Source organism: Lutra lutra, chromosome 10, assembly GCF_902655055.1.
Source record: "Lutra lutra chromosome 10, mLutLut1.2, whole genome shotgun sequence".
NCBI lineage: Eukaryota > Metazoa > Chordata > Mammalia > Carnivora > Mustelidae > Lutra > Lutra lutra.
Window position 1 is genome coordinate 68,524,073 of NC_062287.1, and position 16,487 is coordinate 68,540,559.

At 34.4% G+C, this 16,487-nt stretch overlaps 1 protein-coding gene across 7 annotated transcripts in view; it reads right to left on the bottom strand.

Moving 5' to 3' along the window:
• BTBD10 (BTB domain containing 10) overlaps positions 1-16,487 on the bottom strand; it is a 74,026-nt gene that overhangs the window by 44,056 nt on the left and 13,483 nt on the right. For 3 of the 7 annotated variants that reach the window (XM_047690677.1, XM_047690676.1, XM_047690678.1), the window contains exon 2: positions 10,479-10,636. The exons of 3 other annotated variants lie outside the window; for them this stretch is intronic. In XM_047690677.1, the coding sequence (XP_047546633.1) occupies positions 10,479-10,579 (101 nt within the window). In that variant the 5' untranslated portion in view covers positions 10,580-10,636. Of the gene's footprint in view, positions 1-4,884; positions 5,025-10,478; positions 10,637-16,487 lie in introns of those variants that run through there. One more of the 7 variants, XM_047690683.1, reaches the window with a different exon arrangement.

The window sequence follows — 16,487 nt, forward strand, 5'->3', positions numbered from 1 at the left end:
TATAAAAAAAAGACTAGATAGACAGATAACACGTTTTTCCTTTTGATCTGAGTGATATGGGTACCAATGAAGTGTAAGTTACATAATCTAACTTTATTATATCAAGTGGAAGATAAGATACAAATGTAGAATAAAATGACCAATTCAGAGGCTACTGCAAATAATTCAGGTGAGAACTAAAAGGGACTTGGCCCAGAGTTGTAGCAGTGCACATGGCAAAGAGTGGATGGGACTATACCTTTTGAAAAATAAGACTTTTTGAAATTTCAGAGATTAAAAGTAGGAGGTGAGAGAGCAGTGTCAAGGAGGACTATTATTTTGGTCTGAGCAACTAAAAGAATTGAAGTTCCATTTACTACATGAGAATGAGAGTGGGAAGATTAAGTTTGGAAAGTGTAGGTATATCTTAGACATTGTGAGGAGTGAGAGGTTTATTCAACATCCAAATGCAGATATCAAATAAGGAGTCAGACACATAAATCTAAAGTTCAGAGGAAAGGTCCAGGTTAGAGATAAAAATTTGGGAACTGGAAATCACTATACACTTAACAGTCTTAAACAATTCCCTACCATAGAAAATTATAAGGTAGTTTTAAAATATAGCTAACCACCAGGGGTGCCTGAGTAGCTCAGTTGGTTGAGCGTCGGGACTCTTGATTTAGGCTCAGGTCATGATCTCGTGGTTGTGGGATCAAGCCCCATGTCAGGCTCTGCACTCAGCACAGAGTCTGCTTGCGATTCTCTCTCTCCCTCACCCTCTAGCCCCAACACACGCTCTCTCTAAAATAATGAACAAATCTTAAAAATATATATATATACATATAATATGTATATATAAACATTATATTAACTATTATATATGTATAATATTATAATATTAACTGCACAGATCTAAATTAATGGTCAGATGTATTTTGTATCTACTGATTAGTCACTTATTCAACAAATATTTACTGAGTACTTTGTGCAAGTTACTATTCATGATTGAGAATAATATTACAATGCATACATAATCATGTACATTTAAAAGATGCTTCAAAAAATTGTAATTACTTTTAAAAGCCTTTTGGAGCATCTATCCTACTCATTACTAATGGGGGGAAATAAACCAGTGGGGAAAAAAATATGAGGTACAAATATAAGATTTAGTTTTAGAAATGTTTATATCAAATTGTCAATATTTTAATGAATTGGTTTCACAAAACATGTTTCCAGAGAAATTGCAATCCGACAGTCACTTGTATTTCCAAATGGCCTTTTGAAAACACAAACTGACTTATTTCATTAAATTCCCTCCTCCATCCTCATACTAAAATTTTAAGCAATGAAACAAAATTAAAAATCTAAACTACTCTGCTAAACTAAATTAGATTGATAAAATTAGTATCAGAAGCCCTTTACTGATCATTCAATATACCTAAGTATCCCAAGAAATACTATACAAACAAAAAATCTAAGTTTTGTGGAGGGAAGCACCTCCAGCTTCCCACAACACTACAAGATACTAGTAGTACTCCTTACTCCAGCAGCACTACTAGATACTAGCAGTACTCCTTCCTCCCAGTCATTACCAAAAATGTCCTCAGACATTGCCAAAGCCCATTAAGGGGCAAAAATCACACTTCTAGTTGAGAACTGCTGCCCTAGTTCTACCTGCTAGGGCCAAGTGACAATAATAAAAACAACACTAAGATCTGAGCATTTAATACATGCCAGGTACAGCTCTGAGAACTTTACATACATTTTCACTTAATCCTCAAAACTGTCCCCATTTGAGAAAAATGGAAGCTTAGAGCCTAAGGAACTCTCCTAAAATCAGGTAACAAATTAAATGGCAGGTTTGAGATGTGAACTAAGCAGTTCAATTTCAGAGCTCATGCTTTCAACCTCAAACAAGTCTGACTCAAACCAACTATAGTGTCATTTCCAAAAGGGTGACTCTTCACATATTTGAAGATGCGTCTTATGAGATTCCTTAGTATCAATCAGAGCTGCCCCCAAGACCTCTCATCGGTTCCTTAAGGTTTCCAACTTCTTCATATTCTTCCTTTGAATATACACAGAACTAAAGACAATAATACTCTGGTGTACAGTAGGGTGGCTCTAGCCTTCTTTTCCATTAATTGTGATTTTTTTTTTTTTAAGCAGGGAGGGTGGGTGAGAAAATGGAATGATGGAAGCCATATTTTACTTTTGTTTTGTATCAAATTTGTATCAAATGCCCAGATCTCTTCCATGTGTGATATTATAAAGCCATGCTAACTTAAGCATATTAGTGTTTTTCAGGCCTTATGCATACCCCCCCCCAAAAATTCACTTAAATTTAGTCTAACAATACAAACTCAGGTCATTTTGGATCATTTAATTTATCATTTCCTATCCTTTCTTCATTGTCCCCTATAAATTTGATAATCTGCCTTCTTCAGATATACAATGAGACAAAGCAAAGAACAAAGTCACCTTCCAAGATCAATAATCTTTGGGTAGGGTCATTCAAAATCAAAATTGTGTTGATTAACACAAATGACTTATAGTTAACTCATTTTTCCCTTCACTATACACCCAAGAATATAAAAATAGACTTTACCAAAAACTAAGCTCAAGTCCAAATACCTTATATTGCTACTAGTCTACCAACTGCATCAGAAAATTGCTCTCAATCTATTTTTAGCAAACCCATTCTGGATCATTTTAAACCTATTTTTCTTCAAGTTAGTCATAAACTACCCATTTTCATTTTTTGTTCTAAAATCTACTTTTCTCAAAATCAGACCTAGAATCCTCCATCTTTTAGTACTTCTAGTATTCTCCCAAAATCTTTAGAAGTTACAGATAATACCAATAACTTAAATTTACAAAAGGAACTGCCTTTAAAATTTTAAGATATTTCAACTGACCCAGAGGATAACTCATTTAACTAGATGCATTCTTCATCACTATACCCCTGTTGATTTTTATGTTCTTCGTAGCAATGTTTACTTTGTTATTATTGGTGGTGGTGGTGGTTGGCTCTTCCTCTTTAACAAAGAAGCTTCTAAATAAGAGCTGAGGGATTTTTTTTTCTTCCTTTGTTGTCAGGCATTATTATTACACTCTCCTTGATTACCTTTTTAAATGTAATATAAAATACACTTTTGGTTGGTCTCAGCATTTTTTAAAAGTCTCAGCTCACTGTTTTCCTAATTGTTATAAAGATTTATTTTCTATACTTTATTATTATGGCAATCCTAGCTATTTGCTTTGTTTTAAAAGTAGTGCATATCTTTCAGAAGTTTATTGTGTAGTCACACTAAGGATCTTTCTCTGTCAGAAAAATATCAAAATTACATTTTTACTTAACTCCCTAAAACATTCTTCCTTTTTTAAGAAAAATTTATCCTGTGGAATCATGCTGATCTTTTCTCTAATCAAAAATTAGGAAAACTCAAACTGACAAATTATAAAATATATATACATAAAACACTACACAGTTCTTAAGAATTATGCTATATAAGACTATTTCATGACATAGAGGATGTTCATGATTAAGTGTAAAAAAATGGGTTATATAACAGTACATACAGTGGTAATATTTCAAAACCACCTTTAAATATATATGTGATTTTATAGTTTTATACATACACAAAAAATAGGTTATATCCAAAAATATTTAAGCTATGATCAAAAGAAAAATGTTTTAACATATTTTTGTTTTTTTCTATGTGCTTTCTATATTTATCAAATTCATATGAGTATATATCACTTTTAAAATAACACAGGCATTGTTATTTTAAAAGAACCAGCAAAACCAGAGAAAAATATCAAGTATAAGACAAAAAGGTTAAGCTTGAGATTTCTGCTTTTATAACTCTATTACTAAAAGAAGCTTAGGAAAACATTTCTGGATACCAAACCACAAAAAAAAGCCAATACAAGATATCACTAGCTAGCCTAAACATATAAATAAGTTGTGACAACCATCAAGATGACCATTCGAACTTCTAGAAATTAAATGGGGGCAATCACAAGAACTTCCTGTCATTTCAAGGAAAGGCTCTTATTAACTATTTAAAAACATTAAAAATAATTTTAAAATGTATATCCCCCCAAATCCCTATAAAATGAAGCATCAGTAGGACAGGAATAATGAAGACAAAAGAAAAAATTACTCTAAGTGTTTAATACTGAGCTAAAATTTCTAAATAAAGTAAGCAATGTCACCTGTTAAGATTTAAAACCTCATAGCAAGAACAATTATATTTATTTAGAAATTCTCTCTGGTTGCAAATTATTTTGCAATAACCCAGAAACTTATCTGATTTACTCTCTAGTTCAAGGGCAACATCTAGATCATCTATTCAGAGTCTATGTTCTAAGAGACTAGAAAAAAAGTCATGTTAACCAGTTAAAATTTATCATTCAAATATATTCAATTCTGTAAAATACTACTGTATATAAGTGGTCCAGCTAACCATTAATTCATCCAAAAATAAAAATACATTTATCCCCTTCTTTAGAAAATTATTTCAACTATTCCACTTGTCTATCTTGAATTTAATTTTCAAATATATTAAAAATATTTTATATTAGTCTTTCCTTGAACTCTTTATAATATTCACAAAAAAACAATACCAAACATAATGCATTCTCCCAAGTTACATGAAGAATCTAAGACTTAAAACGAAATAAGAAACAAAGCATCAAACCCATGAAAACAATAAAAACACACTCCATTTATTTTAAATAACTGGCCATTAAGCCGACAATCAAGACATATGATCTTTTTCATCCAGAAAAGTAAATGATCATAATGAAACAAAGGCCAAACATCTTTCTCAATCTCTCTCATATCAAAGATGTATAGAATTATAACCCAGTGATATCATGTAATAAATGAATACACACCTTACTTTAGTATATGCCAAGGTAGACACACAAAAACAAGAAAAAAATTCTGAAATCAGAGTATAAAGGGACTCTGCTTTTTCAAACAATGCAGCACTGAAAGCCAGGTCAGCATCCTTGGGCATTACTAGGAAACTTTAGCACATCTGATATTTCCATCATCTTCAAGATTCCTCTGAACAATCAGAAAATTTCCCAGTCTCCCCCCTACGTCCCCTGTCCATAGACTTCTCTAGCTTTCCTCCCTCTACTGTGGAATAATGCTATTGCGGTTATTTAGGCTGCAAATGTTCAGAGATACAACCCCCTCTATATATTAATTCAGTTCATTTTCTCACAGACACTGACTCAGCCGTGGGTTGTGCAGCACTGACGTTTCTAACCAAACAGCATCGTGTGAGCTGTGATCATCCCATTTCTCCATCTCTGTGCAGTGATTGGATATTGTAATTGATAGACAGGCTGAAGAAAACTCAGGAGATGAGGGCTTGGTGATATGTAGCTATGTTGCCAAATGCCATCTGTAATGCTAATTCTAGCTGTGCCAGCTTGCCAGGTTTTAGAAAACTAGGATGCAGCTAACTTTCTTTATTCCTTTTGATATTTTACTGTGTACCCATTCTGGGAAGTAAAGCTTCTCTTTAAAACCAAAGAAAAAATACTGTACTTTATGAATCCACTCAAGAACTATTCGTTAAAGCAACCAAACTTTTCTATTTCTAAACTACTGCTGGGACTACGAAGTGACTTAAAAAGGAAACTGTAAAGCTCAATCTTCACGCAGTCTCAGAAGAAAGGAACATGCGCACTTGTATGTGGGAATGAAACCTTGCGGCAAAGTCTGATATTGAATGTGTGATGCGTTTATCTTTAGTAACCTGAGCAGACTGCAGATCTGAGTTTTAGTTATATTCAACCCAATTCAAACATTCAGGAGCTTTTAAGCATACTGTCAACTTATCGATTTTAATGGTAATTGTACAGAAAAGGTGCTTTCTTTTTCCCTTTTTAAGTAGCAAAAAACTCTTATAATTTGTAATTTAAAGCTGTTGCAATTCAAGCCAAACACACTTCAACTGAAATGATATTTAACCTCTCAGCAAGCTACACACTCCTCTATAAAAGTGTTAACTATACAACTACTCAGAAAGAAACAAAGTTCAGTAATTTTTTAACTAATTTATTTGTATGTACTCGTTTAAGCCATAGGAAACATAGGCATCCTGAAGTCCATCCACGTTGAGATTAACTTCCTTGTCTTTTATATCACAGTGCTATACATACCAAATCTACATTTAAAATGAAATTCAAAAAAGTACCTTGAAGTTTATTAGATTGAAATGAAACCATAAGGCAAAGCCTCAATGGTAAGCACACATATATAGTAAGTCTTATCATTTATAGAATTCAAGAAATTTATTTTTATCCTTGCTAGTAAGGAAAAGTAGAAGAAAAAAAAATTTTAAAAATCTGAAAATGCAGGCAATTCCAAAATGTGAATAGAAAATATAAATTTATACAAGACTTTTTAAAATTATGCACAAAAATTGAACGAATAAAATACGCTTATTTCTTTACTGCTGAAGACTAAATGTCTGTGTCCTCCCAAAATTCATAGACTGAAATGTATTCCCCCAATGTGATGGTATTTAGAAATGAGGAGGTAATTAGGTCTTGAGGGCAAAGTCCTCATGAAATGGATTAGTACTTTATAAAAAAAGACCCCAGAGAAATTCATAGCCCCTTTTACCGTGTGAAAATACAGCAAGCCCTTACTAGGTATCAAATGTGCCAGCATCTTGAGTTTGGACTCTCGAGCCTCCAGAACCATGAGAAATAAATTTGTTTATAAACCACTCAATCTACGGTACTCTGTTATAGTAACCTAAACAGACTGAGACATTTGATTTTTATAAATTTAAATCCCCAACACTGTTTGAAGTGGCAATGTGCCCACCTACATTTCTTAGCCTCTAAGACCCAGTGAGGACCATATGACATAATTCTAGCCAATGATTTATAAGCAGATGCCTGTTGGAAATTTCTGAGAAATTTAATTCCCTACTATAAATGAAACCCCTTTCCCACTGTCCCCTTCTCCCTTCTACCTCATTCTCATCTGGAAGGTAGACATGATGTCTGGAGCTACAGTAAACTATCTTGTGACCATGAGAAAAGAAGAAAATCAGGAACTTTTGATCCCAACAAACTTAAGCCACGAAATCCACATCAGGCATTGCCTATCTGTGAACTTACATACAAGAAAAATAAATCTTTAACTTAAGCCAGTGTTTTGTCTAGCTTTCTTTTGCTGCTCAAATATCCCTAAAAATATACAAGATTAAAAAAAAAAAAAAAAAGGATGAGAGTGGATAAAAGCCCAGATGAAACACAACTAGCCATGAGCTGAAAACAACCTGAAGCTAAGATAGGAGTACAGAGGGGTTTATTATACCTGTTTTCTCTATATGTATTTAAAATGTACCATAATAAGTTACTGAAAACATTAAAAATAAAAAGAATGAGAAACTTATAAATTTTTTATAAAAATTTTATAAAATTTATAAAAATTTTATAAAATTTATAAAAATTTTATAAAATTTATAAAAATTTTATAAAATTTATAAAATTTTATAAAATTTATAAAAATTTTATAAAATTTATAAAATTTTATAAAATTTATAAAAATTTTATAAAATTTATAAAATTTTATAAAATTTATAAAATTTTATAAAATTTATAAAATTTTATAAAATTTATAAAAATTTTATAAAATTTATAAAAATTTTATAAATTTTAGGTTTGCCAGGGTGCCTGGTGGCTCAGTTGGTTAAACGACTGCCTTCAGCTCAGGTCATGATCCTGGAGTCCTGGGATCAAGTCCCACACTGGGCTTCCAGCTCCATGGGGAGTCTGCTTCTCCCTCTTACCTTCTCCCCTCTCATGCTCTCTCTCACTCTCACTCAAATAAATAAATAAAATTTTTGAAAAAGAGATTAAATAAATAAATTTTAGGTTTGCCACTGAGAAACTGGATGGTCTTGGGCAAATTTATTAACCTCGGTTTTTTTTGTTTGTTTGTTTTCATTTGTCAATTGGGGAAACTAATACTATTCATAGAGTTCGACATTCAAATCTAATCAAGGTTATCTCCAGAAAGTCCCTGGCAGGAATGTCCATCAATCTAGCTAATCATTCAAGGATTATTTCAAGTCTCATTATCACTCAGTTGATACTGATTCCTTCTTTGAACTTCCTTCTAATTTTACTACAACTCACTACCACTGTCCTCTAATTGTTCCATATATGGATTTTAAGCATTCCATGATGGTATCCTGACAAACTTCTGAATCTCTACTGAACTGAGTGCAGTATCTCAACCATACTTACTGGTTGTTAGTTTTTAAAATTTCCCAATTGGGGCGTCTGGGTGGCTCAGTGGGTTAAGACTCTGCCTTCGGCTCAGGTCATGATCCCGGGGTCCTGGGATCGAGTCCCGCATTGGGCGCTCTGCTCAGCAAGGAGCCTGCTTCCCTTCCTCTCTCTCTGCCTTCCTCTCTCTCTGCCTGCCTCTCTGCCTAGTTGTGATCTCTGTCAAATAAATAAATAAAAATCTTAAAAAAAAATAAAATAAAATTTCCCAATTATTTTAATATCAACTCAAAGAATGCCATTTTTAAAAAGTCAAATTGCTTATATTTTTAAAGCATCCTCAAAAGTATTCTTATGAACTAGAGGTCTCTAAAAATAAGCTATTTTCCCTTGGGCAGAATTTCCATGAATGAGGTTAAAATAAGCTCAAAGGGGGTGCTGGGTGGCTCAGTTAAACGTCTGCCTTCAGCTCAGGTCATGAGCCCAAGATTCTGGGATTGATACCCACGGGAGTGGGGGGGGGAGGTTGGGGGGAGTAGGAGGAGAGGTTGGGGGGAGTGGGGAGGGTCTTTGCTCAGCAGGGAGCCTGCTTCTCCCTCTCCCTCCTCCTGCCACTCCCCGTTTGTGCACTCGCTCGCTCTCTCTCTCTCTCTCTCTCTCTGTGTCAAATAAATAAAATCTTAAAAGAATAATCAGTTCAAAAGATTTCATGGTCTTTCCATCTTTCCATTAAAAACAAATAACGTACTGGTATTTATTTTCTATTTCTCTTTAACATTTTTCATTTAAATAACCAATATTGCTGCAGTCTACCTGAGAAGAACACCAAAAAGTTACTGATGTTATAGGTATCAAGAAGAGCTATGATGTTTGCTATTTTTGAAATGAAACAACAGGAATGAAAAAGTACTAGTAGTTTTCCTCACTGATGCATTTACCTTTTATAAAGCAAACAGCTTATTTTCACCTTTCATCTCTTTATATACAATCCAGTACTGTACATTAGCAGAAAAATATTAAGAACTAGGAAGGATAATACAGAATTCACCTGGAAAAATGTATACAACATAGCAGATAAAAATATTCCACACTTAATGAGAAAAAACAAGTATCTCTTTAATCTCAAAGACAAAATAATTATCCATATAATAAGCAGGATAGAGAAAAAGTACTAGAGCACCAGTTGAAGCACACACACACATATATACACACCATGCCCCCAAAAATGAACAAATAAACAAAAAAACACTCATATCATTGGTGTGCACTTATAAATTAGTGAGTCAACTTTTCCACTCTAGACCTCTCCATGTTAAAAGTCCACAATAAAGATAGACATCTTGTCAGGAGACTTAAAGAGTACCAGTTACTCATACCTTCTAGTTACAGTATATAGTCAGAGTACTTGAGTTACTTCTTTAAACTTACAAAAAGGATTTCAGTATCACAGAATGTTTTTAATTTTTTTAAGAAAACTGGTAACAGTTATCAGTGATTATGACAATTTTATATTCAAGAAAGTCGAATGTTTGACATTATCCTGTAAGTAAATATTTACAAAGCACAAAACTCTATGAAAACATGCTTACATACCTGTAATGTGTAGGTTTATGAGCTGCCAATTAACACCTTAAAATATCAAATCATAAAGTATTCTAAATGAGGTATTCCTCATTAAGTCACACAGTACAAAATGAAAGCTTTACATATAATATACAAATGGGCAGAAATTTTTGAGATGAATTTCATTTAATGCATCAAACTTCAAATGAACCAGAAGAGTCACTGCAGAAAGACTGATTTTCCCATTAGTAACGGGATGACAACATAATATGACATAGCCTATAAATTATGTATACTCTATACACGAAGTGTATTTAGAACACAAAATAAATTCCGATTAGAGAGTTTTAAATACAAAGAACTAACCTGTATTGCCAGAGCTCATAATCAAATTAATTACAGCATTTATTCATAGGGTCAACTAAGGAGATTTCAACATTATTTAGAAAGAGAAACAAAAATTCAAATAAATACAAATATAAGATTAAAAAGAAAGAAATGTTTCTGTGAAAGTTTTTTAAGGAGAAATGCAAACATTATTTTCTGTAAACCAGCCCCCATCCTCTGACAGGACTTGCCACAACCAAATGCAGTTTGATTCTTTATAGAAGTCAATTTTATCAGAGCTTTGATATGTGAAATGCGTATTTTCTACCTACCTTGAATGTTTATAAAGTTTACGAGGTCTACTATGCAATTTCCGATCCCAATTCTCTGGATCACTGGAGTTACTGTCATAAGGATGAGGCCGTCCTGCCATCCCACTTCAAGCTTCCTCACACTACTGCTCTGAAAGCACATATGTAGCACCCATAACCTACATAAAAGAGTAGTGTTGACCTTTAAATCTATTCCACGCAGAATAAAAAGTCAAGAATTTTACATACTTTCTGATATTACTGTGACATATTTTTAAAGTGATGAGCAGGATTATAAAATACTAGACATACAAAATGCCACCAATGAGATTAAAATCAACATCAGAAGGCTTTTTAGGTATTTTTCATTTGATTTCTCTATTGAATCCACTACCCCCATCCCCAACAGTTTAATAGAGTGCTATTTATATTTAGTAAATATCCTTAACTGCTATCTGGGTATCTCATGGTTCCAAACATTAATATCGAACCAAAAAAGGCAAAACAATTCCACAGAATGATTCTTTCAGATAAAATTTCACCTAGAATACATTTAATTACTAAAACTTTTAAGATGCTTAACAAAGCATCTAGTAAAACCAAATAACAAAGTGATTTCTTGAATCAAGTTAAAAGACCCTGAATAGAAACTCAAAAAGTTTTTAACATCATGTTTCTTTACATGTTTCCTTACATGTAATTACCACAAAAATATGGTATTGATGATTCTTACACTTCATGCCTTTTCATATGTAAGGCTTGCGACAGTTACCTCTATTATAGTCATAAAATTATAAGTTAACAGCTTTACAGAATACCTGAGCCAAGTATTTTGAAGTATATTTCACTATCCAATTTAATCTTCACAATCACTTTATAATGCCCACAAACAAAAAAGTCTCAGTAATGTAGTAACTTTGCCAAAAGTCACAATGTTGGTAAATGGCACGATTATAAAGAACAATGAAAATTTATAATATAGAATGATGTCTTGATCTTGAAATATGCTCAGGCTGGAATATTTTGTTTATAAACAATAGATCAAATTCGATGTTTAGAGAGCGCAAACACCAAAAGAAAAACCAAATGAGGTCAAACAATTAGAACAAAGTTCTATAATTTGGACCAGAGCCCGGGTGTCCTGACACCCACTCCTACATGCTTTCTATACACTTTTCCAAGATGGATTTGACAGAGGGAAGGGAGGGGGAGTTATGCATAAAAGTAAAAAGGAATCCAGAACTGAGTTTCATAAAAAAATTCCCGTACAATCTCACAAAAAATGCCAAAGGTAAACTTACTAAAATTGTGAGTACATCTCAGAGCTCAGAAAAAAGAAGTATTTCCATAAAAAATAAAAAAGGAAATATTTCGGGGCTGCCTGGGTGGCTCAGTGGGTTAAGCCTCTGCCTTTAGCTCAGGTCATGATCTCAGGGTCCTGGGATCGAGTCCCACATCAGGCTCTCTGCTAGGCAAGGAGCCTGCTTCCTCCATTCTCTCTCTCTCTCTCTACTTGTGATCTCTCTCTGTCAAATAAATAAAATCTTAAAAAAAAAAAAGGAAATATTTCCACTTTACAGAAACTTTTGCTATTTTATAATTTTTTTCTTCATAGCTAGTTAGTAATTTCTTTCCAAAAACAATTGAAAATCTTATAATAAGTGAACACTTTAATATAATAAACATGTAAATATGTAAGTAAATCAATGATCTATCAAAATAATAGAAAAGGGAGTTCCTGGCTGGCTCAATTGGAAGAGCATGAGACTCTTGATCTTGGGGCCAGGAGTTCAAGCCCCACAGTGGGTGTAGAGATTACTTAAATAAACTTTTAAAAAAAAATAACAGAAAAGGAGAAGGGGGAGAATTGTACAATGACTAATTCAAATTGCTCAGCAAACCCCACACAGTTATTTGCTGAATGCTCCTGGAAAAGGAAACATGTTTCTTTAAGGATCACTGTGATTAAAAAATCAGATAGCAGATGAACATAAAAACTATAAAATTATTTTGAAAACAAGAAGTCTTAATCTCACTTCAGTTTTTAATTATAAAAATTAAAATGTATTTACTAAAAAAGAAACTCTTTAGATATCCAAGTAGGGGCACCTGGGTGGCTCAGTTGGTTAAGCATGTGCCTTTGGCTCAGGTTGTAATTTCAGTTCTGAGATGGAGTCTCACATCAGGCTCCCTGCTCAGCGGCTAGTCTGCTTTTTCCTCTCCCTCCGCCCCTCCCCACCTCGTGCTCTCTCTTTCATAAATAAAATTAAATATAAAAACTCCTTAAAACTTCAATTTGAGATTATATCTAGTTATGCATACTGAAGAGATGAAGCAGAAGAGAAGGGTGAGAATGAACAAATCAGAGACAAGGAAAAAAATCAGAAAAAAGTGGTCACAGAGCAAGTGGGACACAAAAGGTAAAAAAAAAAATTAAGAAAAATTGATAAAAAGGAAAAAGATAAATGTAGAAAGGCTTCGCTTAGGTGTAGAATGAGATTTAGAACATTTTTTGCCTTACTTTATAGAGGTCTTCCAGGAAGCTATTTCAGGAATTAACATTTTCTTACAAGAGCATTTTATCTCCTCCTAACCCTTAACTATAAGATACACCCTCTATGGACACCCAAAGACGTCCACTCAGAGAAGAATGACCCTAAACCATAAGAGGAAGTGACTAAAAAATACAACCACAAAGAACGCAAAAGGTAAATTCAGATCCACATTTTCCAGAGGGTAGCATGTAACTAGCAGAAAGGAAATAACAGTATGTTACTAATCAATCCTATTAATAAGCATGTATTTTACAGCTAGACACAAGAAAGTGAAGAATTTCTGATGAAAACTACCAAAAAGGTCAACTGGAAAATCATTTACATTTCATTTGTCATTAAAACTTAGGTATCACCATGTAAAAGATTTCTCCCCAATCATTACTCCCAACAGTCATGGCTACAAACATGCTAAAAACAAGTGAAATTCAAGTTGAGATATCTGGAAAAAATATGCCTGTGTTTGCCTAGATGTGCTCCTGTGTTTTCAAATTTTATCGATAAGCTACAGATAAAACTACAAATAGATAAAAGGCAAATGACATACATTATATACTATTTTGAAATGTCTAATACCTTTTTTTTTTTTTTTTGGTGGTTCTATTAAAGCACAGGGACAGGACCTGTGGACAGAAAGAGCTGCTGCTGAAATGTCTAATAATCTATCTTAACCAATCTCTGAATCACAGTTAGTGACAATATATTTTATTTTTTATTTTTTTAAATATTTTATTTATTTGAGAGAGAGAGCACAAGCAGGGGCGAGGCGTAAAGGGAGAGGGGGAAGCAGATTCTCCACTGACCAGAAAGCTGGATGCGGGACTCGATTCCAGGACTCTGGGATCATGACCCGAGCTGAAGACAGATGCTTAGCCAATTAAGCCACCCAGGCACCTGGTGACATATTTTATTACATTCATTTAAGAACTTATGGAACACCAAATACAATATAAAGTAGGGGCACCTGGGTGGCTCAGTGGGTTAAAGCCTCTGCCTTCGGCTCAGGTCATGATCCCAGGGTCCTGGGATGGAGCCCCACATCAGGCTCTCTGCTCAGCAGGGATCCTGCACCCACTCCCACCCCGCCTGCCTCTCTGCCTACTCGTGAATTCTGTCTGTCAAATAAATGAATAAGATCTTAAAAAAAAAAAAAAAAAAGATGCTAGAGCAAGTTGTACGTTGTTCCTGTGCTCCAAAACTCACCCTAGCAAGCCAAAAAAGCCTCAGCTAAAGCTTCCATATACCACTTACTCCTGTGTCTCTCTCCTACCTGCATAGTTGCTACACTCTTACCCCAATTCTTCATGTCCATTAAAGTTTGGGTGCTCTTTAGGATTCCATCATCATTTGCTGGGCCAAGTGGGACACCAGACAAAACCATGAGACCAAACCCTTGACAACATCAACTGTTTTATATACTACCTACACTCTGTTTTCATTATCGCTACCTGAATTCTTCAATAAGCACCCCAAATTCAACAACACCAGGCTCTCTCTTGGCCTTCCACATCAGCTAGTGTCATCTCTATTCACTAAGTCAAGAACCCTAAAGTCATTCTTGACTTCTTATTTCCCAACATCAAGTCTACTTCAAAACATTCTTTTGGGTCCTTCTCTCCCCCCTTTTTTAAAGATTTTATTTACCCATTTGACAGAGAGCACAAGCAAGGGGAGCCAGAGAAGCAGGTTCCCAGCCCAACAGGGAGCGGGATGCAGGGCTCGATCCCAGGACCCCACAGACACTTAACTGACTGAGCCACCCAGGCACCCCTCTCCCTTTTCATTCTAAGGCTGCTGCCTTCATTAAAATCTTAACATCTATCAATAAGGCTCCTGGTTGGCCTCTTTATCACCATTCAGTCCATACTTTGTCCACTGTAATCAAAATTCTCATTCTAAAAACATTTAATCCTTCTGTTTCCTGACCTAAACTCCTTACTATAAAAAGTTCCTTTAAAATATGACTCTTGGGGTGCCTGGGTGGCTCAGTTGGTTAGGCATCTACCTTGGGGCTCAGGTCACGATCCCAGGGTCCTGGGATCAAGTCCTGTGTCAGGCTCCCTGCTCCGTGGGAAGTCTGCTTCTCCTTCCTCTGCCCCTTACCCCACTTGTGTGTGTACCCGCACACACGCATGCTCTCTCTCTCTCTCTCAAATAATTAAAATAAATAAATAAATCTATCTTTTAAAAAAATAAGATAAAATAGGACTCTTGGCTCCCCAATGTCTACTTCATATAAGGCAAACTGAAGTTTATTATTGTATGGATCTTGTAATCAAAAAAATAATTATGGGACTACCGGAAACAAAGTTCTTAGAAAACATGTCACAGTTCATTGCTATTTTTAGGCATGATAGAAATAATCAAAATTCTAAATAATTTAGAAATAATCTGTACAGAGGCTGAAACAACTGGTGTATTGACTAGGGACATACATTCAGGAGACTGCCAAAAATCAGCTAGGAAAAAGGCAATTGATTACTCTTCTTCTCTTGGATATTGCCATCTAAAAAGTGGTGGATGGAGGAATAGAATCTTCAGGACTACAATAAATAAATAAGTGGCCTTTGGGACATTATTTCCAGGTAGTATTAATTGATGGCAATGATCCACAGAAGGATTTTTTTATTTAAAAGACAGTATACAGAAACTATTTATTGTCTTTACTATGTATCAATGAGCTAAGAAGTTTAATTTTCTCCTATTTAAAGCTTGCAGCAACCTAATAATATAATCCTGTTTCATAGATGAGGAGATTTTCGAGCTAAGATTAGAATCCCAGTCTAACAAAAAGCTCATGTTCTTTCCAATGTACCAAGCTAGGTACACAAAAATTCACATATTTGCTCCTATCGCCAGCAGATTTTTTTTTTCTTATACTTTAGCTAACTTTGGCTTTGTCCATCCTGTTGAGATCTCACTCTAAATAGTGTTATATATAAAAACTTCCTTATTAACATAAAATTGTTTTTCGCTCTCAAACTTTGCAAACAAAGTAATTCAAGTATGGTGGTTACTGGAGAGAAAGACCTGATAGGTAAAAGGGAAAACAATGAAAAGAACAAAATCACATAGTGATGCCAGGGCTATGAGCCTAGGACTGCCTTCAGCTGCACAAAAAGGCAAATATACAGAAGATATTTCATCTACATCAAGAAGTGGAGAGGCTGGAGAGAGTGAATACTGCTACAGATAATTGTGAAAGAAATAGAAGAGGTGGAAATAACTTTTTAAAAGTAAACCAGAGGGGTGAAAAGAAACTTCCCACAAAGGCAGTCAAGTGAAATGATCATGTGAGCCCCTTATAGATAACAATGATTTATTATCTGGATAAAATATTTTTAAAACTACAGTTTAAAAGCATTGGCAAACGTCCCAAAGCACAAAGTAGTGGGGGGGGGGGGAAGCGTACTCTGAAAGGGAACAGAACTGTAAGTTCAGAGGGAAGTTTTTATGCTGAGTGCCCTTCCCAACCCCT